The 27,017-nt window shown below is 35.4% G+C and overlaps 5 protein-coding genes across 5 annotated transcripts; 2 read left to right on the top strand and 3 right to left on the bottom strand.

Moving 5' to 3' along the window:
• The first annotated feature begins 244 nt into the window (after positions 1–244).
• LOC132044320 (homeobox-leucine zipper protein GLABRA 2-like) lies at positions 245–6,388 on the top strand. Its single transcript, XM_059434810.1, has 11 exons — positions 245–482; positions 615–859; positions 945–1,062; positions 2,664–2,867; positions 2,954–3,334; positions 3,455–3,556; positions 3,640–3,849; positions 4,171–4,345; positions 4,438–4,706; positions 4,800–4,874; positions 4,984–6,388. Exons 1-11 carry the CDS (start codon positions 399–401, stop codon positions 5,359–5,361), a joined length of 2,241 nt encoding a protein of 746 aa, XP_059290793.1. The 5' UTR covers positions 245–398; the 3' UTR covers positions 5,362–6,388.
• A 3,537-nt stretch (positions 6,389–9,925) lies between these two features.
• LOC132044307 (photosystem I reaction center subunit VI, chloroplastic-like) lies at positions 9,926–11,431 on the top strand. The gene is made up of 3 exons (XM_059434794.1): positions 9,926–10,137; positions 10,804–10,930; positions 11,050–11,431. Exons 1-3 carry the CDS (start codon positions 10,007–10,009, stop codon positions 11,227–11,229), a joined length of 438 nt encoding a protein of 145 aa, XP_059290777.1. The 5' UTR covers positions 9,926–10,006; the 3' UTR covers positions 11,230–11,431.
• Positions 11,056–15,349, bottom strand: LOC132044305 (rop guanine nucleotide exchange factor 12-like). The gene is made up of 7 exons (XM_059434792.1): positions 14,956–15,349; positions 14,252–14,368; positions 14,010–14,164; positions 13,850–13,924; positions 13,476–13,745; positions 12,985–13,305; positions 11,056–12,548 (listed from the first exon to the last, which is right to left on the bottom strand). The coding sequence occupies exons 1-7, from the start codon at positions 15,056–15,058 to the stop codon at positions 12,177–12,179; spliced, it is 1,413 nt and encodes a 470-aa protein (XP_059290775.1). The 5' UTR covers positions 15,059–15,349; the 3' UTR covers positions 11,056–12,176.
• A 468-nt stretch (positions 15,350–15,817) lies between these two features.
• On the bottom strand, positions 15,818–21,978 carry LOC132044306 (sulfite exporter TauE/SafE family protein 3-like). Its single transcript, XM_059434793.1, has 12 exons — positions 21,756–21,978; positions 20,908–21,177; positions 20,363–20,522; positions 19,727–19,927; positions 19,592–19,656; positions 19,472–19,499; positions 19,289–19,380; positions 18,661–18,891; positions 18,313–18,416; positions 16,879–16,972; positions 16,647–16,768; positions 15,818–16,543 (listed from the first exon to the last, which is right to left on the bottom strand). The coding sequence occupies exons 2-10, from the start codon at positions 21,130–21,132 to the stop codon at positions 16,945–16,947; spliced, it is 1,134 nt and encodes a 377-aa protein (XP_059290776.1). The 5' UTR covers positions 21,133–21,177; positions 21,756–21,978; the 3' UTR covers positions 15,818–16,543; positions 16,647–16,768; positions 16,879–16,944.
• A 2,052-nt stretch (positions 21,979–24,030) lies between these two features.
• Positions 24,031–25,995, bottom strand: LOC132044316 (large ribosomal subunit protein eL37x-like). Its single transcript, XM_059434806.1, has 4 exons — positions 25,836–25,995; positions 25,064–25,199; positions 24,873–24,974; positions 24,031–24,278 (listed from the first exon to the last, which is right to left on the bottom strand). Exons 1-4 carry the CDS (start codon positions 25,836–25,838, stop codon positions 24,235–24,237), a joined length of 285 nt encoding a protein of 94 aa, XP_059290789.1. The 5' UTR covers positions 25,839–25,995; the 3' UTR covers positions 24,031–24,234.
• Between the last annotated feature and the right edge of the window lie 1,022 nt (positions 25,996–27,017).

Genomic DNA, 27,017 nt, shown 5'->3' with positions numbered 1-27,017 from the left:
GTAACGGTGAACGAGTCAAACTTCATGGAGGGTAAAAGTTATGCGTACCATTTAGCAAAATACAGGAGAATTTGGACCTTTCCTTTTTCATTTACACATTTTTTGCCTTTGAAGAGCGACAGAGTTATTAGACGTGGAGCTTCAAGTTTCAATCGTATAAAGTTGGTCTATCGTGGAGATTGAAACCATATCTAACAGTCAAATCCTACCAGTCCGACACAATCTATTGTCACTTCTCATCAGTTCATTTGTTTGTTTTACATCCTTAATTCATCCATACCCCACCTCTTTCTATTTCTCTCTCTCTCATTATGCACTTCAAATGCACATAGAAAATCAACCTTCAATGTCATATCTTCACCATAAAACAACACACTAGTTAATCAATTCACAGTGCCATGGAATTTGTAGACATGTCGAACAATGATCCTCCTCATCACACCACCAAAGATTTTGTATCTCCTGCTCTCACCCTCACTCTTGTAAGCCTTGTTATAATATTTCATTACTTTCTACTAATAGCTGAAAGTAGATACCCGTCTTTGTTAGCTATAGTGCTATACCATCAATATTACAAATTTATTAATTTGGGTCTTTTTTTTAATTTTTCGAAGGCTGGAATATTCCGAGATAGAAACGAGGAGATGGAGGAGGTTGATGACGGAAGTGCAGGTGGCCGGAGAAAAGAGACGACGGTTGAGATTAGCAGTGAGAATTCTGTACCCCTGATGAGGTCACCTTCTCATATTGATCATGATTTTAATGACGAAAAGGAAGTGGACGACCCCAACAACACTAATAAGAAAAAGAGAAAGAAATACAACAGACACACTAAGCAACAAATCAGAGAAATGGAAGCGTAGGTTCAAACAATAACACTATTGACATAGCACTAATTCACTCGACTATATAAGTGTGTTTATCATAAAGAAAACTTTTCACAGGTTATTTAAGGAGTCATCCCATCCAGATGAGAAGCAAAGGCAGCAGCTATGCAAGCAGTTGGGTCTTGATCCAAACCAAGTTAAGTTCTGGTTTCAGAATAGACGAACCCAATTTAAGGTAACCATTTTATAACGAAGAGAAGTCCTAGCATTGTTTTCATATTTGCTTAGGGGTCATTTGATTTATTCTATTAATTTAATTAATACCAGTATAAATTGTCATATTAAGTATGGACTAACACATCATATTTGGTTACACATCATATTTGGTTCATCGCACAATAAAAAATTATCACCACGTAACTAATGCAGAATTTGGTTGGTCACAAAAGAATAAATAGCCTCTCCATATCTAGTGAGAGTCTTTGGTTGACTATCAAATACTAATATCCAAAAGAGGCCGAGCTAAGGGTGCAAAGGGTTTATCCAAATCACCTTAGTTAAAAAATTATATTGTACATATAATGTCAAAAATATCTTTCTATGTTTATATAATACATGTTAAAATTTCTTAACTTATTTGTAGTTTATTCTTTAATATTTTGAATCCGTTTGTTTCCCGCCATATATATCCACATTAAACTATCCAAATATCTATGTATTATTTTCTGTGAAAAAACATAAAAGTAAGAATATGTATGCTAGCAAAATAGAGATTAAACTATTTAAAGATAAAGATGACCTTAAAAAATCTCAACATATCAATTAATTTGCTTTTAATCACGGCATGTCAATTGTATATTAGTCAATCATTTCAACACTATTCATTGAAGGAACAATTCCAATACTGTAATTCATACTTGACTAATTTAGTTCTATGTGAACCAAACGAGTGCTTTCTAACGACGCTCTTTCTGATGGAACGTCTAGCTGTACTCCTCTAGGTTGTACAGACTGATTAATACAATACATATTTTAGTCACATATCCAAGAAAAATTCTGCAACTAAGGACCCGTTTGGCCATAAGAATTATTCTCTTTTTTTCGGAATTTTTTTCACTTTTTTTCGGAATCAGCATTTGGTCATGAAAATTTCAAATACAACTTGAATTTGAATTTGGAATTTTGAATACAACAAGTTTTTCACTTTTTTCACAACCAAAATAAATACATTTCAACAAAAAAATATAATTTCAAAAATTAGGCCAAACATCACTCTAACTCCAACTCCAAAATTCAAAAAAAAAAAGTAAAAAGTTTTTGATTTCTATGGCCAAACGTCTACTAAATCTTTCTTGGATATGATTATAATGGCGCAAACCGTACCTCCGGCACGTTTGTGTCTTGAATCCTGACTACTCTCTCCCCATTCCATGTGATTGTGATTTATTGGACATAGGAAAAATTGTAGTTTAAACGAGTTACAATATTTGTAAGATTAAATATTATTTTATTAAGAATATAATGAAAAATATAGAATTATATTTTTGTACTATAAAAGAATATCAATCTCTTGAGTCAAACTAAAAAATAAAGTGTTACATAAAATGAAACTAGTTAGGGGTATATGTTATTTGTCCTTTATCTATATCAATCTCTTGAGTCAAATTAAAAAAATAAAGTGTTACATAAAACAAAACTAGTTAGGGGTATATGTATCTATATCAATCTCTTGAGTCAAACTAAAAAACAAAGTGTTACATAAAATGAAACTAGTTAGGGGTATATGTTATTTGTCCTTATCTATATTAATTGTTGTAAAAATGACTGATCTTGCAGGCTATACAGGAGCGCCATGAAAATTCATTGTTAAAATCTGAACTAGATAAACTTCGTGAGGAAAATAAGACACTAAGGAAGACCATGAAAAAAAATATTCCTTCTTGTCCTAAATGTCGATTTGCAAGTTCCAGCAAGAAAGCTGCTGTTTTTCCCACTGAAGAACAACAGCTACATATTGAGAATGCCAGACTTAGGACTGAGGTTGGAACTTGGAACACTTATTAATCTTCAAATTAAGGAGGAATTCACTATAGTCAATGACCCTGAAGATGTAATTTTGAATGCAGGTTGAAAAACTTAAGGCAGCATCGGGAAAACATTACCCACAAGGAACATCACCTGCTAGTAGTTCAGGAGGGAATTATGATCAAGAAAATACTAGTGCTTTAGATATTTACACTGGCATGTTTGGGCTTGAAAAGTCGCGGATTATGGATATTGTTGATCAAGCAAAAGAAGAGCTTACTAAGATGGCTACTTGTGGAGAGCCACTCTGGATAAAGAGCTTTGAAACTGGAAGAGAAATACTTAATTATGACGAATACATAAAGGAGTTTCCAATAGCCAAGTCCAGAGGAGGACGGCGTAACAGAAATATTCAGGCATCAAGGGAGACTGGAGTAGTATTTATGGAGTTGCCTCGGCTTGTTCAGTGTTTTATGGATGTCGTAAGATTTTCACTCTATATATTTTTTGCACTATCAATAACTCATGTTGTTTTAAGTTTAAAATGTGTAAAATAAAGGTGACGACAAGCTATCTTATTGTCGATTCTTTTACTTCTATAGAATCATTGGAAAGAAATGTTCCCATACATAGTATCAAAAGCAGCCATATTAGGCGTGATATGCGATGGTGAAGGTGATAACTGGGATGGTGCCGTTCAGTTGGTGAGATAAGTTTATTATTTTCAAAGTTCAACCAAACAGAAGTGTTTCGGTTTTGTGTTATTAACTCACTGGTCTGGGAACAGATGTTTGCAGAACTGCAGTTGCTAACACCAGTTGTGGGCACGAGAGAAGTATACTTTGTCAGATACTGCAAACAATTAAGTGAAGATCAGTGGGCAATTGTGGACGTTTCTGTTGACAGGTTTGAGAACAGCATAGACGCTTCTCTTGTGAAATGTAGAAAATTACCCTCTGGCTGCATTCTCCAAGATCAATCCAATGCCCACTGTAAGGTTAGTCGCTAACCAAACCCTGCAGTTAATCCAATCACTTTGAATAACCTTTTAGCCCGGAGTACACGTTAAGGAATGATATGAAAGATGAAGAAAACTACTTTTCAATGGTAATCACTTGAAGTAAATGTTTTATACAACTTAAAAAGAAGGATCAAGTAATATTCAAAGTTATGCAACCCTTAACGAAAAAAGTAAGTTCCCTAAAGGAAGACAAGGCTTTAAGTTTAGTAAGTCCCCTAAAGGAAGACAAGGCTTTAAGTTTTGTAGAAACGTAAATGAGGCATTGAGTTCTACTTGCTCACATTTTCCATTATTCAGGTGACCTGGGTGGAGCACTTGGAGTGCCAGCAGAGCACAGTTCATTCTCTCTACCATGTAATTGTCAACAGTGGCCAAGCTTTTGGTGCGAGGCACTGGATGGCTACACTGCTGCAGCAATGTGAGCGCCTAGCCTTCTTCGTGGCAACCAATGTTCCCACAAAAGATTCAACAGGTAAATCCATGGTGTTGGTTGATTGATTATAATTTATATCATAACTCCGAGTCTGAAATGCAATCTGCTTTCAAATTCTGTATATGGACCAGGTGTTGCTACACTTGCTGGGCGAAAAAGCATACTCAAATTAGCACAAAGAATGTCCTGGAGTTTCTTCCGTGCTATTGGGGCATCTAGTTATAACAAATGGAACAAGATCAGCAAAACGGGAGATGACATTAGGGTGGCATCTAGGAAGAACTTAACAAATCCCGGGGAACCTCTTGGCCTGATCCTCTGTGCAGCTTCATCTGTTTGGTTGCCCGTCTCTCGCCGTGTACTATTTGATTTCTTAAGAGATGAAACCCGTAGACATGAGGTTAGTTAATTATTAAGCTTAACTTATATTTGAGAGAAGCTTTTTGGTGGAGACCTTGAGATTTTGATAATTTTTCAAATGTCTTTACCTAAGTGGGATGGAGGTCCAGTGCAGTCCATTGCAAATTTAGCAATGGGTCAGGACAGAGGAAATGCAGTTACTATCCAAGTAAGTAGAACTGTATTTGGTTTACAGCTCTCTTTTCTTTCCTCTCTTTTCACATTGCACAAACTTAGCACCACTAGCTTTTCCTAATTGAGACTGTAATCATACTTAGACTATGAAACTGAAAGAAGACACGTGGATCCTTCAAGATACCTGCACGAATGCTTATGAATCCACAATCGTCTATGCCTCTGTCGACATTCCACACATGAAATCTGTCATGACAGGCCGTGACTCTAGCAATACTGCAGTGTTACCTTCAGGTTTCTCAATTCTTTCTGATGGCCTCGAGTCGAGGCCTTTGGTTATCACTTCTATACCAGAGGAAACATGTACAGATGGAGGATCCCTGCTAACAGTTGTTTTTCAAATTCTAACTAGCAACTCTCCAGCAGCGAAACTCACGGTGGAGTCCGTTGAATCAGTCAACAATCTCATATCACGTGCATTGAGAAGGATCAAGACAAGTTTGCAATGCGAAGATGGGTAATCATTCTTGTAGGCGGAGTGATGCTAATTTCATCATACAGATATTATAGTTTTCCTCCTCAATCCTTTTCATCTTAATAGATACAAGGACTTCATTGGGTTGGTTTCAACCCCTGTTAGAGTAATTTTTTGCTCATTCAGATAAGGACTTGTCTAGTCTAGCATATCTGGACTCTAATCAGGATGACAACCAACAAAGAAACTTTAATAGAATGCCAAATTGTATAAAAACTCCAACTGCCCTTGTGTATGTATAATCTTCTTTCCTCTTGACATTCTCATTTTGTGGCAAAACTAATAAGATTGCTCATTTTAATTGTTTTTTTTTTTTGCTGGTAGTCTAATGGGTTTCAGATATAAAGCTAGAGGGGCAAAGAAGTTTAATAAAATAGTAATAAGTGAGGCACCAAATATCTTTTCATCCAATCAACTAAAGAGCAAATAGAGAATTATAAGATGGTCAAGACTGAAGTTACAAGAAAGTAAAATACTTTGTACATAAGGAGAGAGATTACTATCAACTGTAGATGCACTTACATAACATAAAATATAGTTTGCATTTCAAAATTGGGCCATGGAATAAATTTCAAGGTACATTGTAGGATAGTTTGTTCTTTTGTCATTTAGGGAGTTCAGGGCTTTGATTAAAATCTCACATGTCAAAGATTCTTCTAAAACCTTCTAAGTTCCACAGTTTTCAGTTTAGAAGATGGCAGAGGAGTGCATAACCTAGCAAAAAGCACAAGGCACAAGCTAGCTTCATTGGTATTATATCCATTTCTCACACGACATATGCAGATTCAGTGGCAAGGATGATACGACACAAACTGTATGCAGGATCACCTGCGTGCAAAGCAACATTACTATGCACAGTTTGATATCACAAGCTCATATTTATGATTGCCCATTGATACAGCTCTATGTTGCTCGGACAGTGTTCAATTTTGGAGAATCCGACACACACCCGTTGACATATTTGAAGAGTCCGAGCAATATACAACTTACCTTAAACCTTTTACCAAGATATCAATGCTAAAGAAAAATCAATCTCTCTCCTGTGCAATAGCGCGCACACAACTACATAAAAAGCTTCTTGCAAGCACTGAGGCTAACTTGATGATCAGAATATCTTCTGTATATACAGCAACTACTGAAATAAAGGTTGCTTAAATACATGTTTTAGTAAATAGGTTGGCTATATATCTTATTGCTAAATGGTAAAGAAGAGAACTTTCGCTAGGGTACACATACCCTTTAGAAACAAAAAATGCTAACTTGATTATACTACGCCTCAATTTTTGTTGACAAATAAGTTACGGAATAGGCCGATACATTATGTGTTAACAGAAAAAGGGACGTAAAGTACCAGCTAAACAGCAAACTGAACCTTAAGAAAGCCATTATCTAAAAATATAAGTTGCGGAATATGATTAATAAGATGCCGAAGTGTAGCAGGAAACTGAAAGACAAAATTTCAAAAAGCTAAATACAGTGTGTAAGTACCATACAAGGCTCGCACAGTAAACTTTGCTGCTGCAATTCTGACGGAAGTCCAAGATCCTGAGGTTAATAAGGGATTTTAATTGGGAGAGTGGAGGTTGAAACCTGAAGGATAGGAGAGATTAGCGACATTGAAGAAAAGAAATAGTGAACTCCAGATCCCTGTTTGGATGGTTGTTTCCTGTGGTTCATTATTATATTGTCTTCTACCAAATCAAGGATAGGAGAGATTATACATATATTGATATACTTTAAAAGGACCCCTCAAATAAAGAAATAGTGAACTCGAGATAAGAGGATCAGCACTCTTAAGTAATTACTATTTTTTTAAAATTTGTGCAGTAAATTTTCTGTACAAACAAACCGCATTTAATGCAGATTTTTTTTTTTTTAAAAATCTTTTTATTGTTTAGCCCCCTTCCCATTTTACCTTTTCATTAAATCCCTCCCCCCCCCCCCCCCCCCCCCCATATTTCAAAAGATCTTTTGTCCATCTTTTCCCAACGCAATAAGCAAAAAGAAACTCACTTTGTTTCTCCATTCTCAAACCCTTCTTCCATTCTTCCATTATCAAGTTTCTCACAAATCACTAAGTTAGGAGTGTCACCCATAGTCAAATCTATTGTCGATATTCATTAATTTTTTTGGTAATTGAATTCGAGCCAACGATCGGGCTTCTCTTACGGTAAAGCTTTCCTTTCTTTTTTAGTGATTAATATAGATTACTTATTATATAACTATATAATAGTATTTAATTACTAGGGATTGAGGAATACATAACTTTATAGATTTAATTTAATTAAAAATTGTATTATCTTATACTAAGCCTTAAAATCTTATCATATTCTTAAATTTGGGATTTTGTTCAATCAACTTAGGGTCTTGAAAAGTCAAGTTTGTTTTTATTTTTCAAATGGATTTGGGAGAAGTTTATTGATTATTTATCCTCTTTTTAATAACATAATGATGATAATGAGCCTAAGATGAATTACGTAGTACTATTAGTGAATTTTTTTTAAAAATAATTGTTTAGTTTGTTACTTTGAGAAGTATTTGTAACTGTAAGCAATGATGCTATTATTGAACATTTTCAAAAAATGAAAACGCGTCGAGTTCAAGTTTGAGTTGATGATGTACTTTTGTTATATTAGTATCAAATTAATTATATTTGACAATATTGAATTTTGTACTTTGTTATTGTAATCAATAAGTTTTTTTAAGAGTCGCACGCCTAACTTTGTCGCTAGTAATTGGAAAAAGAAAAATGTTGCCCGCGCTCAATCTTGAGTCCGCCTCTGATCGTATGGCATTGTAAACCCGTTGTAATTCCGTGGTTATATAACTATGGAAAAAATTCAATTTTTGTAATTAGGGATTTGATGATTTTTGTGTGGTTATGTATTTCATTTCCCAATTATACCCCCACCCCGTCCACTCACCCACCTCCATCACACCCAAACCTACCCTATCCCCACCCCCACGCCCACCCCCACTCCCAACACCAACCCCCACGCTTCGCCACCTACCCCACCACACCACACCACACCCTATCACCCACTCCCAGCACCCCACCCCACACCCAAATCCACCCACCCTACCCCACACCCAAATCCACCCACCCTACTAACCCCCACCCACCACACCCATCCACTACCCCTCACCACCACAATCCCACCCCCACAACCACCTACAATTGACCCCCACCTAACACCTACTTATTTTTTAAAGTTTTCATTTTGTACTTTATCTTAGTTTTATTAATATAAATAGATTAGTTTGTAATTAAGGATTAAAGATGTTTTAGTAAACTTACATGTTGTTATACAATATCAGTCGAACCTAAACAACAAAAATGTTATTAAACCATAACAAACGATACAGTCTATCCAAACATTGTATTCATTAAAACAGTACAATACAATACAATACGATATTGTACATTATGAAACCATGGGTAACGACCATCCAAACAGAGTGTATGTATTGGAAGGAAATTTTCTTGGGTCATTTAAATTTTGCCCCTATTTTGTGTTGATTTTAAACTTTTCCTCATTATAACAAATACTAACTTTTTCGGTTTATATTTTTGCATATATTTATACATGATAATACGACTTTTGCTATCAAAAATTTATGTCCATAAAATTCGATTGCTAAAAGGCTAAATTTAAAGAGTAGTCCATTTGAAGGGAAATTCTACAATTTCTTGGAAAATACGACTCAGTACCTTTGGGTGATCTAGTTTACAAAATAGTTTTGTTTTATACTTAAATATACATATATTATACATATAATATACAAGTAATATACATATATTGTACGCATATTATAGGTTTTGTATATTTGAGCTATTGTCAATAATTAAGTTTGGCCGACGGTATATTTGTGTAAGTTTCCCAATTTTCATTTTCTTCTAATTCCTCTCTTACAATATACTAGTACTATTGATTTTGACGAGTCGTTTTATTGTTCCTCTTCTTCCTTTTCCTTTTTTGTTATAGGTTTATCAATCTGTTCTAGAAGACCTCACACTATTTCTTTGAAATTATTTCATGCTATTGCGTTAAAAAAAATGATGGCCAAGGATATTGGTACTTGTGTATCTTAATACAGTTGATCATGCAGAAATCTAACAAAAATGATGGGCAATCTTAGGATATATTTTTAAAGGTATATATACTATTTATCGAATTTTAATAATTTTTTACATATAAATTTACAGTTGATCATGCAAAAATCTGTACTTCCAACATGGTTGAGAAAGCAAGCACGATGTGGACCTTACAAAGAAATTCAAACTATAGCGTTATGAATAATTTTTTTACATTATGTAAATCGATAAGTTAAATCTTTTCTGTTCTTTGCCTAATTGTTATCACACTTTGCATCTAATAAAATGTACACAAAGAGAACTTGCAGAAAATTTACAGTTCAATTAAAAGGGATAGGATTACGAATTATCCATCCTGAGCACACGTGTCACCACTCAAATGGGACTCCAAATCTCTAGAAATATATCCAGTTTCCAACGTGTCATGTTCGAATCCATGCAAAAAGATTCAAGGAAACCAAACGTATTCACTATCAGATCATTTGCTAAACCACATTATTAGATACAGCTAATTTCCTAGTGTGAACAAAGCCCAATGGCGTCTATGGCAACTCTTACTACAGTTCAGCCCACCACCGGTGTCAAGGGCCTAGCTGGAAGCTCCTTTACTGGAACTAAACTTCATGCTAAATCATCTCGCCTCAATTTCAAGCCCTATAAATCCAGGTAAGGTAGTTGTTCGGACTTTCCAAAAATATTATTGTACTCATGTCGAATTCTTTAGAAATGACTATTTTTGGAGTATTCAATATGTAACTTGACGAGATTTTTTGAAGACTCCGAGCAACATAGACTACATGACCTCGGATATCAGATTTTAAGTCAATGAATAAAACATTTACCACTATTGGTTCCAACTTAATACAAAAACATATTCTTTTCAAAAATTTCAACTGTATGTTTATATATGTTCAAATTGGGATGTCATGAATACATCCTCATTTTCTCAGCCGCTGCTAGTCATGAAATTTCACCTGTGAAGACCTGCGCATCTTTGCACTTGCGAATAGGCGGATTTAGGACAGTTTTAGTTGAACCCATTGCTTTCTGCTCAAACTATGTTTATGTACCAAAAAATGTATACGTATAATAAAATCACATTCATTTGAAGCCACAAAGTCTAATCGTGGATTCGCCTTTGTTTGTGAACAGGGTAGTTTTTGGTCTATTAGACCTGGACTTAATTAGTTTGGTTACTTATAAAGTTCAAAGATTGAATCAGTTTATCTATGGGTCTTAAAGAATTGTTATTCTATTCATCTTAGATGAGTGATGGCCTGTAATTTTTTTTTTTTTTTTTTGGCTTTGACTGATTATGGTAAGTTTATGTAGGGCTGGTGCTGTGGTGGCAAAATATGGTGACAAAAGTGTATACTTTGACTTGGAGGATTTGGGCAACACCACTGGTCAGTGGGACTTGTATGGATCAGATGCACCTTCACCCTACAACCCCCTTCAGGTATTTGCCTTTCATATTTACTTGTCATGTATGTGCAGAATAGTCGTGTATATGACTAGCTAGTTGCAGCATCGATCGTCAGAACATTACTGAGATATAACTGTCTTTGTATTTGGTAGAGCAAGTTCTTTGAAACATTTGCTGCTCCTTTCACAAAGAGAGGTCTGTTGCTCAAGTTCTTGATATTGGGAGGTGGCTCAACTCTTGCTTACTTCAGTTCAACTGCATCAGGGGATATCCTACCAATCAAGAAAGGCCCCCAACTTCCACCAAAGCTCGGGCCACGTGGCAAGATTTAATTGCTTCCCTATCCAAATTTCTTGACCATCATTTTGTAAATGATGTATTATCTGTCACAGCTTGTAAGTATAAATTGAAGCTAATTTGAAGCTTGCCTACTGACTTTGTAGCTTATGATATTTTATTGTAATTCTTGTTGGTTCATTATGGCTTTGTTATATTGTGAACAATACTTTGGAAAAGAGCCTATTTGACTTCTAAGAGTGTGTAAATTTTCGAGCGTCACTTCGGAAGAAAGCTAAAAAAAATTCTTAGTAAGTTAATTCAATGAACAAATAGTGATTGACCAGAACTAGAGTTCTAGCTATGAGTTCGGCAGAAGCTTTCGCCAAAATCTTGTATTTATGTTAAGAAATCCACTGAGTATGTATAAACAACTTATCCAGAACCCATTAAGTTGCATGTTCCAGAATCCATTACCCGTAAACTCAATATTCTAGATCCGCGTATGCAACAAACAGCCCTTTGGTTTAAGTTATGTTCTCAGCATGTCAATGCAGTAAACAAATAGTCACAACAGAGCTCCATCCAGTGATTAGATAACGGTTAATTGCCTTTTTCCTTTAAGAAAACATGAAAGGGAAGGTTACTGATAAAGGAATGGTACTGTTAACTGTATGGCACCAAATCTGTATTACATACTTTCTTTCCAATAAATCTAAAACCAAAGGTCATCCAACTTAACATAGGACTATTTGCAAAAAGTCCAAAGTTCACTTTGTTCTATAACAAGGTGACATCTTGTACATAGTAAATCACTTCAAAAGAAGTGCCAAAGACCCAATAGGTCTACTAACTATTCCCTACTTACAAAAGGTATGGCTTAGTTAAATCCTAGATGGGTGCGGTCCATCTCAACATGTACATTTGGGGCCGAGCTTTCACGCTTCCACGAATTCTGCTGTCAGTCCTCAATAAGTTAACTAAAACTCTGCAGTGCCATCAATTAGTGACGGGCTGTTGGACTTCTACACATACCTAAGTTCTCTAGGTAAGAAAACCTCTTGTTGGTGACTATGTTCTGAGGTTTGCATGGAATCTTCGAGTCAACATATTTCGTTGCGTCCTCCTTCTTTAAATCTTTCTTTGTGTTGTTGTCTTCTTGATCAGGTGTCCAACCGATAAAGTCCAGAAGTGTCATTGCAGAGTTAAGCTTCCCTACTTCTTCTTTATCTGATAGTGGTCGCTTTACTTCTCCATTGGAAGGATTTCGGGCCATAGCATCCGCTTGGAGAATGTCTTCAATTCGTGACATGATTGTGAATGCCCTGCTTTCTATTATTCTTGAATAGCTTTCTAAAATAGCTTGCCCCACATCCTGCAAAATCAAGGAAAATCACTTTTCATTATTTATATAGAAGTCCAAGAACTAGATCCTCTATGATGTTGGGTTTTTCTTGTTTTGGCCATGTGTAGCCAAAGAAGAAAATATGAAACAAGTTGAGGAACAACGAATAGTGCAGTCAAACCTCTCTATAACGGCATTGTTTGTCTGGTTATTTTTTGGCTTCTGTAGAGAAATGTTGTTATCTAGAACATATATTATAACATAACATAAAAAATTGGTTCCAAAGAAAATTTGGCCACTAAAATGAAATGTTGTTCTAGAGTATGACTGTTATAGAGAGGTTTGACTGTATATGGATTATCTCATAACGACAAATGAGTTGAATTGCCTAATGGAAGCAAAGAAAACAAGTCTCTAGAATATGAAATTGAAAGTAAATCATAAAATGTGCACGCTTTCTACGTACTCTGTTGTATTGGATTTTACTAATGTCTAGTGTTGATTGAGGAATTCCAGGGAAGCGCTGCTTAAGAATTAGCAAGATAACTTCTGCTCTTTCTTCAAAGATTTCTCTCTTCTCAAAACTAACAGTTATACCCCAGGATGATTTCCCATCTTTAGCATTCATCTTTCTTCTCCAAATAACTACGGAAGCCTCGATCCTGTCCTTGAGGTCTAAAATCTTGTGTTCTGATGACATGTCCATAGTTGTGAAGAAGTAATCTGGATCAAAGTATTCCTCCGTGATGCTTTTGTAGATCGAATCGCCTAGGCTTGCTCTCCCATTCTAAACATAGTAAAAGGTAAATGTTAACTCAAGATCACTAGCTTAAAGTAAGTAGACATATAATATACATATTAAATACATATAATATACATAGTCAGTGTATATATTTTGTATATTTTGGCTAGTGCTCGTAAAAAGCCCTCAAAAGTGAGATTCATGATTTTCTTTACCTTCGGTAGGGATTCTATGTAACTTTCCGGGATCTCCATTTCTGACAGGACTTGTGCATTTATGGCCATGGCTGCTTTATGAACTTGGTTTACCGAATCCTTCTGAAATTGCAGCCATTTCCTCATAGGATCAGACAAGCCGTTAAGAGGAACCTTAGGAGTAGGTATCCACCATTTGTCATCTTTCCTGCTGTTTTTTCCGTCCGGTGATTCATCATCTTTTGATACATAGGAGAACTCACTTTGATCGGCTAAGCAATCTAAGCAATCCTGTTGGTCATTAATCCAGGCATAAGCATCAATCAGGACAATTTAGATCATTCTACAATGACATAAGGAAAATGAAAACAAAAAACAACTTTCATATCTCTTACAATAAGCATTGCATCTAGCTTGCGTAGTGCTGGAATGTTCATTTGAAGATCGGATCGTTGCTTTGTTACCATAACCTGATAAATAAATGAACGTATGATCACTCTTGTTGTATGGTAGATATATGAAATATTCAACAAAGAGTTCGAGGGAGAGAGGCACCTCCATGTTTGTTCCATCTTTTGATGTTTGTTTACAAGGAACAAATTCAACAATGTGGTCTGTGACTGATAAAAGCCAACCAATTTCTTTTTTCCATTTCGCTTTTCTCTCAGCTGGCATTGGCTCTAATCTCTTCATCTCTCCAAAAACGGAAGCTGCATTTGAGAAAATAAAGAAAAATATATAAAAAGAATAACTATATACAAGAAACCTTCATATAATCTACCTCAAAAATAACATACCAGCTAGATTTGTAATTGCATTTGACAAAGCCAGCGCGGATGAAACACCCTTTCCTCCACCAGACATATCCTCACCAAGGAGCAATTTTGCAAACTTTTCCTTCATCAACTCCATATCTAAATAGGACCAAAAGAGTTATTAGTGTTTCAACAATGTGGTAAACACATAAAACATGCAAACCGCATCTTTTGACTATATACATATCAAGACCCTATATATCAATTCATTTAATGATTTTCATCCAAAAGATGAAAATTTTCTGAATATTTATTCCTAAAGGAGAAATGGAACATTTTGTTTGCTTTGGCCAGATAACCTTAATTAATGCTATAGACATGTTCAAACATTTAAGACCTCAAAACATAACACAATTTGTTTTCCCAAAGGTAAACCATTAAAGGTGACAGAAGGAGCGAAGCTAGGTGCCCAAGATAATTTTTTTTATGTATACATAGTAGATGTTGAAATTCGTGTGTGTATCACATTATATTTTGTATCCCCTCAGTGAAAATCATGACCCCGACACAGGGTGACAAAACAGAAAATATTGAACTAGAAATATGGATATCCTTGAAATTTAGCATTGTCAGAGACATCAGGAGCATTAACAATTGACTAAAGTTTTTCGTTGTTTATAATGGAAAATGAACAAAATCAAGAATCCACCCACAAACAAAAATATCGTGAATTGAAAATGCCTTACCTGAAGGCTTGTTCTTTTGGTTACGAGGGCTAGTGACCCCTGAATCATTAGCCAAACGTGACTTGGATCCAGCCATTGAATTATTGTTCGTTTCAAGAATCATGCTTCACGTTTGCCTGTCCTTCAATTTCACACATACCATTAATAATAAACAGGGCAAGAAACTGTAGAGCCCTTTATCTTCCTAGATTGCTGGAACCATTTTTTCTTGATTCAAGCAAAAATGTATATTAACAAATGAAACTTATGACCAAAAGACAATAAAATTTTATGGGATTGTTGGTGAGGTGAAAAAGAAGGAAAATTTGTAATGTTATGGAGTGGTAGAAGATAAGGGAGAAGATGTGGAGGCAAAGTGTTTTCTTGATGGAGAATGGGGGAGGAGTATTTGGTGTTAATTCTTAGTATTAACGAATGGTTGGAAGAACGTGGGGTGCATGTTTTTGAGAATGTTTGAGAATGATACAAAGTGGAAACAGGATGTCAACTGGCCTCTGCTTTGACTAATTATAGAATGCAATTATATAGTTTGTGGAATTCTGTTGTGTTTGTTTGCTTCCAATTGGCTGTTATAAGACAACGAATGGCTCAATTTTGCTTTAAAAAGTCAGGCCACCCAACTTAACTAAAAGGCTAATCAAGATAAGTTCAAACGTGTGAAAAATGTCGGCTATGATGTTCTTCTAGTTGCTAGGAAGATATTTAATACTGAAGGTCACAATTTGAACGAACCAAATGCTATAATAGGTTATTACTTATTACCCTTTTTCTGAGGTACTACGAAGAGTTAGCTAATAGCTATTGTTGTAGGCCTAACTTAATTTAATGGTGTGAAAAATTCATACTTTGTCGGTATGTCGAACTCTTGCTATAGTGCGAATTAAATATCCTATAGTAATAAAAAAAAAAATTCTTTACTGTGTTAATCAATTGATTATGCATGATCCTAAATTAGTTGAGATTAGTTATGAGGATTATCTAGTTCATTAAGAGGATTCCTACTCACATAAACAGGATTTGTTATAAACTACGTAAAGTGTAAAATTCTTCTCTCTTTTTTGTTTCTTCTTAAAAAAGTACTATATTATATAAATTACAAAGAAAAATAAGGGTTCTTTATCCTTAAATTTGGGCGCTTTCAGTTGGTCAGCTGTATTTCTCAAGGTGGCCTGAGGAATATTTGCATTTTAACAAGGTGGAGGTTAAGTGCTATAGCCTGGCTGTTGAACATTTGTAGCATCAAATATTAGAAACTTTTTACTCACACCATGAGGGAATATAGACATTTTCACTGAAAGATTTAATGATAGGAGTTAGAAAACAGAAGGTATCTCAAGGAAACCATTTGAGAAAATGCCATGAGAGATAATGAGCTTGAAACCAGAACACAGTGGACTATCAAATGTTATGCATAGTCAACAGATACAATATGTGAATTGACTCAAACTTGATATCTGATAATACCAGTACAGAAATTGCCAAGAAGAACATGAGTGCTTTGCTTAAGAATGGTATGCACAAATGTTATCAAAACCTATATGCTGCCCTTGCTCGACCTTTTTTATCGTGTCTATTATGCCAACCCCACCTGCACAAACAAATGAATTAGTAAGAGCAGCTGTCAGCCAAATACTATCTGAAATAACCATAACTGATAGTGACAGAAACTTGCCTAATGTAAGCGCGCTCACAAAGATAGTGAAGGCCAATACAAAAATAATGACAGATGCTCTTCCCGCAATGCTAATAATTTTCCTAACAATGTTCTGTCCAACAAAGGCGGTAATAGTGGCTACAGCAACAAAATACAGCGCTGCAAAAAGAGGGGAAAGGGCATGAAGAAGACATTTTAATTAGGATTATTTGACTGTATTGCTCAAATAATAAGAAATATCAATTAAAATATTCAAATTTCTTCGCTACCATATGGTATTGGAAAGCGTTTTAGTAGGTAATATTGTATCACGGACATGGAGGAGGAAAATGTCATTACAAAGGTGGCAGTGGCACTTGATACCTGCATTTACCAATCGTCGACATTCAGTCCTTATTATCATCATCAACAAAAAGACCAAAACGAAATGGCAAATCAGATTGTTATGAAACTGAAGTGGCACCTGGGGAGGAATGCCTAGCTCTAGAAGCAAAGGTCCCAAATTTGGTTCATACAAAAAACGAAATTAAAAAAAAAAATTGTCCTATTTCGTTGGTAGTCCAACGAAATAGGAAAAAAATTATTTTTTTATTTCGTTTTTTGTATAAACTTTTTTTATTTCGTTTATACAAAAATGAAATAGGAAAATATAATAATTTTTTTTTTTTTTTTGATACTACTAACATTAAAATTTTTATTTTTTTTTTATTTGGCTCATACAAAAAAAGGTCCTAACAAAAATGACTCAATAAAAAACCAAATGAACCAAAATACCAACAAAAAAAAGAGTTACAAAACTACCTTTAGCGCGGTAAAATATCCGCGCCAAAAATTTTTTTTTTTTTTTTTTTTTTTTTTTGCATAGCGCAGAAAATCCACAGAAACAAAAAATTTGCAAAGAAAAAACTTAACTGATGCACTTTCCAATATTTTATTATTTTTTTCTCTGCTGTAGGCCCAATACATCAAGATCGTTCGGATAGTCTTGATCCATTTTGTTTGACAAGGTTATTTTAGTCAACTTTATATGCTTAGATTTTCAAAAATGCAGAAATTGACATTCACAACTACATTACCTGGCGTTGAAATCATTGGATCATCATCTTAAAAAATAAAGCGAAAATTTCGTGCCAGGAAAAATTGAAATTGAATGGGATAAAAGGTGTTTTTTTAAAAATATTCAAAAAATACGCAAGTTCAAAAAAAAAATGCTCAACTCAATAGAGATATTTTTTAGAATTATATTTATATTCAAAATAAAATTATGTCTTGATTAAAAAAATAACACAAATCAAAACCTTAAAAAATAAAACAGCCTTAAACAAAATTTACTTCGGTTTTGTATGAGCCAAATAAAAAAAAAAAAATTTAATTCTATTTCGTTAGTAGTATCACAAAAAAAAAAAATTATTATATTTTCCTATTTCATTTTTGTATAAACGAAATATTTATTTCGTTTATACAAAAAACGAAATAAAAAAATAAAAAAAATTTCCTATTTCGTTGGACTACCAACGACATGGAACTACCAAATTAAAAAAAAAAAAAAAAAAAAAAATTTTGGTTGAGCAGCCCATCCAATAACATTTTGGCTCCGGAGTTTCTGCTCTAGAAGCAAAGGTCCCAAAACGAATCCTCCACCAAGCCCGAGCAGTCCACCAACTACACCGGCCAAAATGCCACAGAAACAGCAAAGACTTAACTGATGCACTTTCCAGCTTATTACTTCTCTGCTTGACATGATCACTCTTGATCCATTGTACAAGTGAACTGCTTGATATGCAGAAGCTCCTACAGCAACAAGGACCTGAAAATTTAGGAAGTATCGTAGTCAATATTCACTTCTTAACTCAATAGAGAAGATAATAGCTCATCCGATGACAGCCAAAAATGAGGAGCATGCTACAAATATCAATTCCTATATAAGCCTAGACATGGAACTACAATCCACATTAGTTTCTGTAGACAATGAATTATTCATAACATTGAAGGAAAAAGAAAGGCATTGCTAATAAATAAGGTATACATCAGTTAGCATTAACAACATATACCTGCAAGAGGTTTAAGATCCAATATGCCACTGAACAAGAAAAAAGACATCTTACAATCAATGTGCTAATAATGCAGGATAGCATAGAAGGCAATCCAAAAAATGTGTAAGTCCTTGGAAATAGGCAAAGAGGTAATGTAAAAACCTTAGAAATATGCAGAACCAGGATAAAGACCCAGAGAGCAATAAGTGCGCTCATGTCCTTCCAGGATACATTGTCAGCAATTGGAAACTGGAAAAGCTCAAGAAATCAGCACAGGGAAGGCGTTTTTCCAAAGAGAATTACTACTAAAAAAAATTAAAAATTGAAGTTCCATTTAGTTTTTTCCTTTGGAGAATAACAAAGTTGGCAGCTTCAGACATCGGAGATGATATTGAATCTTAACATCTTCGGTTTTACACCATAGACCGATGAACAAACCCCTTCTGATTAAAGTTTTATTAGGTGTGTTTGTATAAAGGTTGAAAGTTTAGATAAATGGCGTTGAATGTGGGAGTTCAAATCAATTTCAAAGTAGTACAAATCTGTAATTATTCTTACTGCAGGATTTTTTATGTAGGCGGAGGCGTAAATTGGAACAGAACCGGAAAGGGAAGTAAAGTATATTGGGACACAGGCAATCAATCACCTCTGGTGCCTTATTGTCCTCTTTTTTAACTGTAGAACCATTGTTTGGACCTTCAGGTAGAAGTTTGTATGCAATTTCTTCACCAGCAGCACCTGAATTCAGTTCATAATATAACATAAAACTAACAGATCAAATATCCCTGCTGATATTCAAGAAGATAAAGCAGGCAGTGAAGGAACTGACCGTCAGATGCCAAGCGTCCAGCAGCTTCCTGGATTTCCAAATAAGATGTGTGAAGGATGTATCATAGAGACAGAGTCTTCTGTTATACTCTACAAATCACAGGATAGAACAAAAGACAACCTTCTTTATTATGGTTTCTCTTTTCCACGTCTCGACACCCTTGAAAATTGCCTTAGTTGATGAGACTGCAAGTACCATAACTAATCAGAATAATTCTCTTCATGGGAAAACTTGAAGCTGTAAACTTCGTGTTACCTATAAAAAGAATGATCAACATGACCGTAACCATCCACTCCGAAAAAAGTACGTTGAGAACAACTCCCACACTGACACCCAGCAACAGCATGGGTTGGAAAAGAAGAGCTAGATCGTAATCAATAACGGGCATGTCCATTGTTGGATGCCGCTGCTTTATGTTGTAGTAGACAGTTGCACCCGCTGCACCAGTGATCATACCTTCCAAGAAAAACAAATTGCTCAAAGATAGCATAAAAAAATGGAACTGATCGGATCCTAAAGCTGCACATCAGGTTTGCTCACGTCCAAGTAATATATGTAGGGAACTTAAAAGGACAAGGAATTCTTGCCCTTATTCTTTTGGAACCCCTCCCAAAAATGCCATAAGAAGCCCTTTCTCTAGTAAACTGAATGAGACAGTAAGAATCAGCACGATATTGATTCACAAATAGCACAATATTGATTCACAAATAGCCCCTGGCTCTAGTAAAACTTGAATGACATACGAAGAATCAGCCCTATATTGAATCTAAAACCATCTAACGTGCAGTTGGAAGTAATATCTATAGAGAAGCTTCTCACCTTAAATCAAATCCACTAACAAATCTCAATGGTAATTATGAACATTGGAGGTAATAAACCTGGGATTCTTACATTTCGATATTGCAGTGGATGTTTTTGGATCAAATCCAATGATTAAAGTAAGCATGGGAACAAAGATACCACCTCCCCCTACTCCTCCTACACTCCCTAAAGCAGCAGCAAGGAACCCAATTATTGAACCAACAATAACTCTCCATCCCAATTGCAGTTCCTGAAACGCATATCAAACTTCATTAGTAACATCTAATTTGGGATAATTCACCTTGTCACTAAATTTTATCACTAACAGTAAAGTCGCAAATTTTTTGTATCATATTAAAATAATTGAACTTTACCTATAACAGTAAGATCACATAACTATTTTTTGTTATTTTTAAAGTAACTGAATTTTGTTTGTAATGCTAAGAAAATACAAATGGCCAGAAGGTCAAAAATTTGAACGGTAAAGAATGACACTTTCAGCAAGCTAACCTCAATTTTGTTGTGATTTAATTGCATTAGCATGGAATGTTTTTAAAATGCAAAATCATTAACGGAGAGACTGGCAGGAGCAAGGGAGAAATGGTATCTAGGAAAGAAAAGGATGGTGAACTTACTGGCCAAACATGGCAGTAATGCATTTCAGCCTTTTGCAGCAGAAGATTGAATAGGTTGAACAAGTTACTTGATTCAAAGTCATGAGTTGTTCCGTTGTTACTCAGAGCGATTCCATGTGAAGTCTGCTCTGCAGACACGAAGATAACGGAATATAGAACTAGAAAACCAATCACAGCAAACGCATATGTTGTTGAAGCCTTCAAATTTGATTCAGTTTCTGCCATTGGTAAGTCCCCAGTTTGGTTTTCCTTCTAATTAACTCTGATCTTCTAAATAACCAAGATTAATACATTGACTGAGTTAGAAGCCTCTAAAAGAAGTTCAAACTGCAAGCATTAAATCAAGATTATTTGCACTTACCAACTTTACATATACAAGGAAAGCAACTTTGTGAAAAATAAAGATTGAAAAAGAAGCAACTTTGTGAAGAAGAAAGAAGAATGAAAATAAGCAACTTTAGAATTCAAGAATGAAAATAAGCAACTTTAGAATTCAACTTCAGAGTCCGATTCCCTACTTAAGAGCTTCCCTTCTTTAGCTCTTCTATTTGTTGGATGTGGCCTATATTTTCTGTGTGACCGTAAATTGCTGATAAGCTTTTAGTGCTGAAATGATTAAAGAATGATAATAATTATCATTATGATATGTTGTAGTTTTCAGCTAGTGCCCACATCTCTACAGTCTAACATGGCCTTTGGCTTCTTTTTTTCCTTTCTCACTGTTAACAAGATATGGTTATGAGTGGTACTAAGATTATTGTATTTTATTTAGAATTTAGAAATTTAAAACAAGAATTAAGCACTTCCCCAAGTGTTAACATCGAATTAGATGCAGTGTCATCACTTACACATGCTAAAATAACACTTATCGTGGTCCTCTTTTGCTTCTATTTTAGGCTTAATTTGTCATCTTCATCCGTATCGTCTATTCTCCAGCTTGCTGCACCCCACAGTATTAGTCATTCATCTTCCTGATGGTTTAATTCATAATAATATAGTCCAAAAATCATTATTGGATGAGGTTGGTACTGAGGAGTACGAATTTCACAGTTTGGATAGGGATGTGTTCCTGGAAGGTAGTTTAGTTCTACCTACCACGTTTGAGGTGTTGAGATACTTTTAACATTAAATATATTAGCAAAAAGAGCAGTCTGAATACGCACCCCAAGGGTATGGCCTAGTGATCAATGCCATGAGTTGACAACTATGAGATCTCAACACCAAACTAATGAAAAAAAAAAAAAAAAAAAGGTCTGAAGTCAGTTTTAGAGTTGCAAATCAAAAGGATACTATAATAAAAAGAAGTGGCAAGAGTCCAACTCAAATTTCAGTTTTGAGAAAGTGTCTATCATTCTTGAACGTCCTATGTTATGGAAAAGAGATCTCAAGTTCAAATTTCAGAGAGGACAAAGTTATCCTCCACATCGTACTTGTATTTGTTTGAGGTACCAAATATCACGTGGAGTTAGCCGAAGTACCCGCGGGTGGACCTGAACACCACGACTAATGAAAAAAAAAAATGTCTGAAGTCAGTTTTAGAGTTGCAAATCAAAAAGATACTATAATAAAAAGAAGTGGCAAGAGTCCAACTCAAATTTCAGTTTTGAGAAAGTGTCTATCATTCTTGAACGTCCTATGTTATGGAAAAGAGCCTAACATTGCGTCTTAATGTTACAACAAATTGGCTTCGATAATCGAAGTAGAAAGCACGCTATCTGTCGTTCAACCTGTAGGTTTGTATCATAATTATTTTTGACATGCCCAAAGTTTTTTCATGGCTCCATTTCTCAGCTTCTTACACTTACTGAGTTGCATGTAGTTTTGTACAAGCAGTGGAAGACAAAAGTTAATCATGTTGGCCACCTTTCTTCCCTTCATTAAAGACTAATAATTGGAGGACCTCGTCCCTATATTCGTCTTCGATTTCCACCGAAGTTTGTGGTAACGATGAGCTTGATCCATCAGCATCCACCACCTAACACCAACCTGAAGGTGAGATGATATGGCATTTTGACCCCAGTTTCTAGATTCAATTCTGATAATTGAGTTGATATCCTAGTGGCGGACTCTGTCATTCATTCGTTAGAATACAGTGTTTTTCAAAATCAAAATACACGTTTGCACACGCTCAAAATATAGTCAATCTACGATCTGTCGCTGCCACAAACCTCAGTATATGCAAAACATACAACACAGCTTTAAATAAAGATAGGACTCACTAGATATCTACCAACTGGCATTACCATAGCAGAGCTGGGACATTAATGTCTATACTTTGCACTTCATAGTCGAATGCCAATGCAAGAAATTGGCACTTTAACTCAAATTAATTTCAAAATATTAATCCGGCAAATTTTGGTCAGATTTGTTACTCAACTTTAACTGGCCATTCATTTGATACCTTTACGCCCCTGTAGCCTGGAGGTACTTCACCTACTCCAGAAACAAACATTCCGTCATCACTCCATGAGATTTCAGAAAACAAAGACAGCTTCCACGAATTAAGAAAAGAGTATAGAGCAATTTATTTTTCACGAGTACAATTCCAAGACTACTGTATGCAATGTAGATCCTACACATCGTAGGCACAAATAAGCAAGGCTGATTACTGCTCCCTTTTGTAGTTAACCAAGAAATGCAAGACTTCATAGGCATCTGAATTCGTCCCACAAGCTAAATTAATCATCTAAGCAAATATTTAACCTATAGATCTATGTTCATTGGACTGATTTTGGGTCTTAACTATTGTGTGATCGCCATTCTGTCACCATAAAAACCCAAAATCAGTCCAGTTAGAATAAACAAATAGATGCCAAGATGGCAACACGCTGGGCAGTATCTTCTACAGCTTCACATACGGGCTAAGAGAAACATCAAGCGACTGGAAGTGAATGATAAAGAAGCACAGAATCAGCAAAGGAATTGCAAGCAGATGATTCATCACTTCCCATTCAACCCATCATCACTTCATACAGCAACAGATTTGAAATAAGCACTTTGAACAACCTCAAGCTAAAAACATAATAAATGTAATCATTTCATACGGCAACAGATTTTCGAAATGAGTAATTTGAACAACTCAAGGTAACATAATAAGTGGACAGGCAGCTCAAATCCAATAAGTGATGGAAGTCTCAAGACCCTTCTTTAAAAAAATACCAAGTTGGAATACATACTCGAAAATTTTAAGCACATTAAAGTTTCCAAGGGCGATAAAACCCAAGATAGAAGGTTCCCCAAAATTTTACTTGCTCTAACACTTGAAATATCCAAATGAAGCTACCACTAAATAGCCTCTCAGCTCTCAAGTAACAGTCTCAAGGGGCCTCAAGCAGAAGCTGCTGCCTTCTTCCTTGGAGCTGCTTCACAACCTGGACAAACAACAGTTTAAAGTTGATTATTATCTCATACAAGTTACGACCAGATATTCTTGATCACCAATTGGCAATGTCCAAACCAACAACTTAGTCCGAGCTAAAAAAGGAAGTATCACTCTGAATTATAGATGTGCATTTTTCACACAAAGCTAATACCGACTCAACACAGAAACCTATAAGGCATTGGTTAGGTAAGACACAAAACAATTTTCACGAAAAATATTTTGTGAAAAAGGTTTTATCTTGAAATTTATTTTCTAGATCATTTTTCAGCATTTGGTTGGAGTACAAAAGTAGGTGACATATGATACTCACTCATCCAAGGTGGAAGACAAAGTATAATAACAGTATCTAATAGTTGTAAAGTAAATGACTTTTGTCCATAACTAGCGGAAGTAATCATTCCCCTTCTAGAACAATCATTTTTAACAATACAAAAAGACCAATGCTGGAAAATGCTTTCATAAATCCTGTAAAACAATTTCCACCATACCAAACACACTTAATCCTAAATGAAAGTGTAAATTAAACACAAAATGAAAAAAAACAAAAGAACTTCAAGGCATAAAGGTAAGCCGTAATGTTTACCTTCTCTGAAGTTGGTCTTGAACCTGCGAGGGACATTACGAAGATACCTCATACGGCCAGTTCCAGTTGTCTTTCGGCGAATTGCCTTCACACTCCAGTTGTCTGAAATAAAAATTGCAACTCCAATCAGAGGATTGATATAATGATATTATATTGGAAGGTGAAGGATTGTAAAGGGAAAGAAGCATTACATGTCCTTTTACGGGCAGCAGGGTAAGCACAAGCAGAGCAACGGCTCTTCTGGAGATGGAAGCTCCGTCGTCCACACCTCACACATAGTGTGTGGGTCTTGTTCCTCCTCTTACCAAAGCTTCCTGTTCCCTTACCCTATAGTACAATCCACATCCAGTTACACATCACCCTTTGCAGACTTACAAAAAACATAAGTATACTGTAACTTCTTGTTAGACTTAGACCCTGTTTGGATTGGCTTATTTTAGGTGCTTTAAGCCAAATTAGCTTTTAAGCATAGTGTCTAAGCACTTTTTAAAGCAAGAATAAGCCAAAATAAGTTAGGATTTCTAACTTACATAAGACATAAGTTATAAACTCATCCAAACAGGCCCTTAAACCATTTTTAAATTTGCATGGCCTACTTTAAAGTTCTTTTAATTTCTTAACAATTATTAGCCTGTTTGGATGGGCTTAGAACTTATATGACTTATAACATCCTAACTTATGGATTTTGGCTCTTTTATTGTTATTTTGGCTTAAGAACAAATGTTTAAAAGCACTTTCTTATCTTACCAAAAAACTAGTTTGGATTAAAGCAACTAAATTAAGTCAATCCAAACAGGCTGAATTGGTGCATGTCATTGTTTCGTTTCAATTTAATCAGAAGTTTGCTAAGGATGACGAAAAAAACATACATTCATAGGGAAAACGGATGAAGAAACACGATATGCATATTAAGGGAATAGTACAATGGATGTTATGGGAAAATAAGGAGTTAGGTTGACTTACCATTACGCTACAGTTGCAGAAACCCTAGCGACCTCCTCTTGAACTCTCTCTCTCTCTCTCGAGACTGGCAACTGCGGCGATGTTGGTAGTGCTTAGTTGGTAATACTAGTTAAGAAGGAACAAGGCTTGTAGGGTTGCGTGTATGGGCTTTAATTGGGCCCAAACTAATTGGGCTAAATCAACATACTCAAGCTTTTGTGTGAGGACTCTAGTAAAGATTGGGTCATTTGCACGACTGTCCTTCAAAGACACTGATCTTTAATTTTCATTTTTTTTTTCCGCGGATTGTCCTTCCTTTGGGGTGGTCTTTAATTTTTGTCCTCAAATTGATGGTCTTTAATCTTTGTCCTTCGTTTAATACCCTGAGGTTCTGGGTTCGAACCCTAACCCATTAAAAAAAAAAAAAAAAGGAATTTCACAAGGCAGGGGTTTGAATTTTGCCTTTAGAATTTGCTAATTTTGAAGGTAAATTCTGCCTTAAAATTTTACCTTAAAGCAGAGTTTTGAATGGGAGAAGGGAGGGCTTCAGCTTGATGAATTCCCTGATTAAATTGAACTGCAACGGCATGCTGTGGAGTAGAGTTGCTTGTATTGATGCTGCTATTTTTCAAAAAACCCCTTCTGATGTTGTTGTAGTGCTTTGTATTGTGTTTCTCTGTGGAAAGCATGTTTGAATTGAAAGTGTATGTTCCAATTGTAGTTTTGGGATGTTTTCCATGTCAAACTCTATATATGTTTTAAATTAAAGTAGAATTTTATTGCATTTCCTGCGTTTTTCACTTTGGAATTGAAGTTGTTTACTTCCTCAGAAAACTGTTGAGGTCTTTTACGTCATGATGCAACAGTCAATTGGAAAATTTCATATAAACCACTCCTTTGCATGTTATCAAAGTCAGTCAACCTTTAAATAAACCCCTTCTTCAATGCAGAGGACTACTATGGGATTATGACAGATGATTGCAAACTAACACTTATACTAATGTAAGCGAGTTTTGCGGGCTCGATGGCAAAGTTTCTTGCAAACTATGCCTTATCAGGTAGAATTTGCTAAGGCATAGTTTGCAAGCAAACTCTGCCCCATTAGGCATAATTGGCCTACAAACTCTGCCTAAGGCATAGTTCCCATTAGAAAGGTTACTGAAATAATTGGTGACATCTCTGAGTTATCTGCATTTGCCAGTA

This window comes from Lycium ferocissimum, unplaced genomic scaffold (genome assembly GCF_029784015.1).
Source record: "Lycium ferocissimum isolate CSIRO_LF1 unplaced genomic scaffold, AGI_CSIRO_Lferr_CH_V1 ctg416, whole genome shotgun sequence".
NCBI classification, from domain to species: Eukaryota; Viridiplantae; Streptophyta; class Magnoliopsida; order Solanales; family Solanaceae; genus Lycium; species Lycium ferocissimum.
The sequence above is the reverse complement of the archived record's forward strand: the minus strand, read 5'-3'. Positions and strand labels throughout refer to the sequence as shown.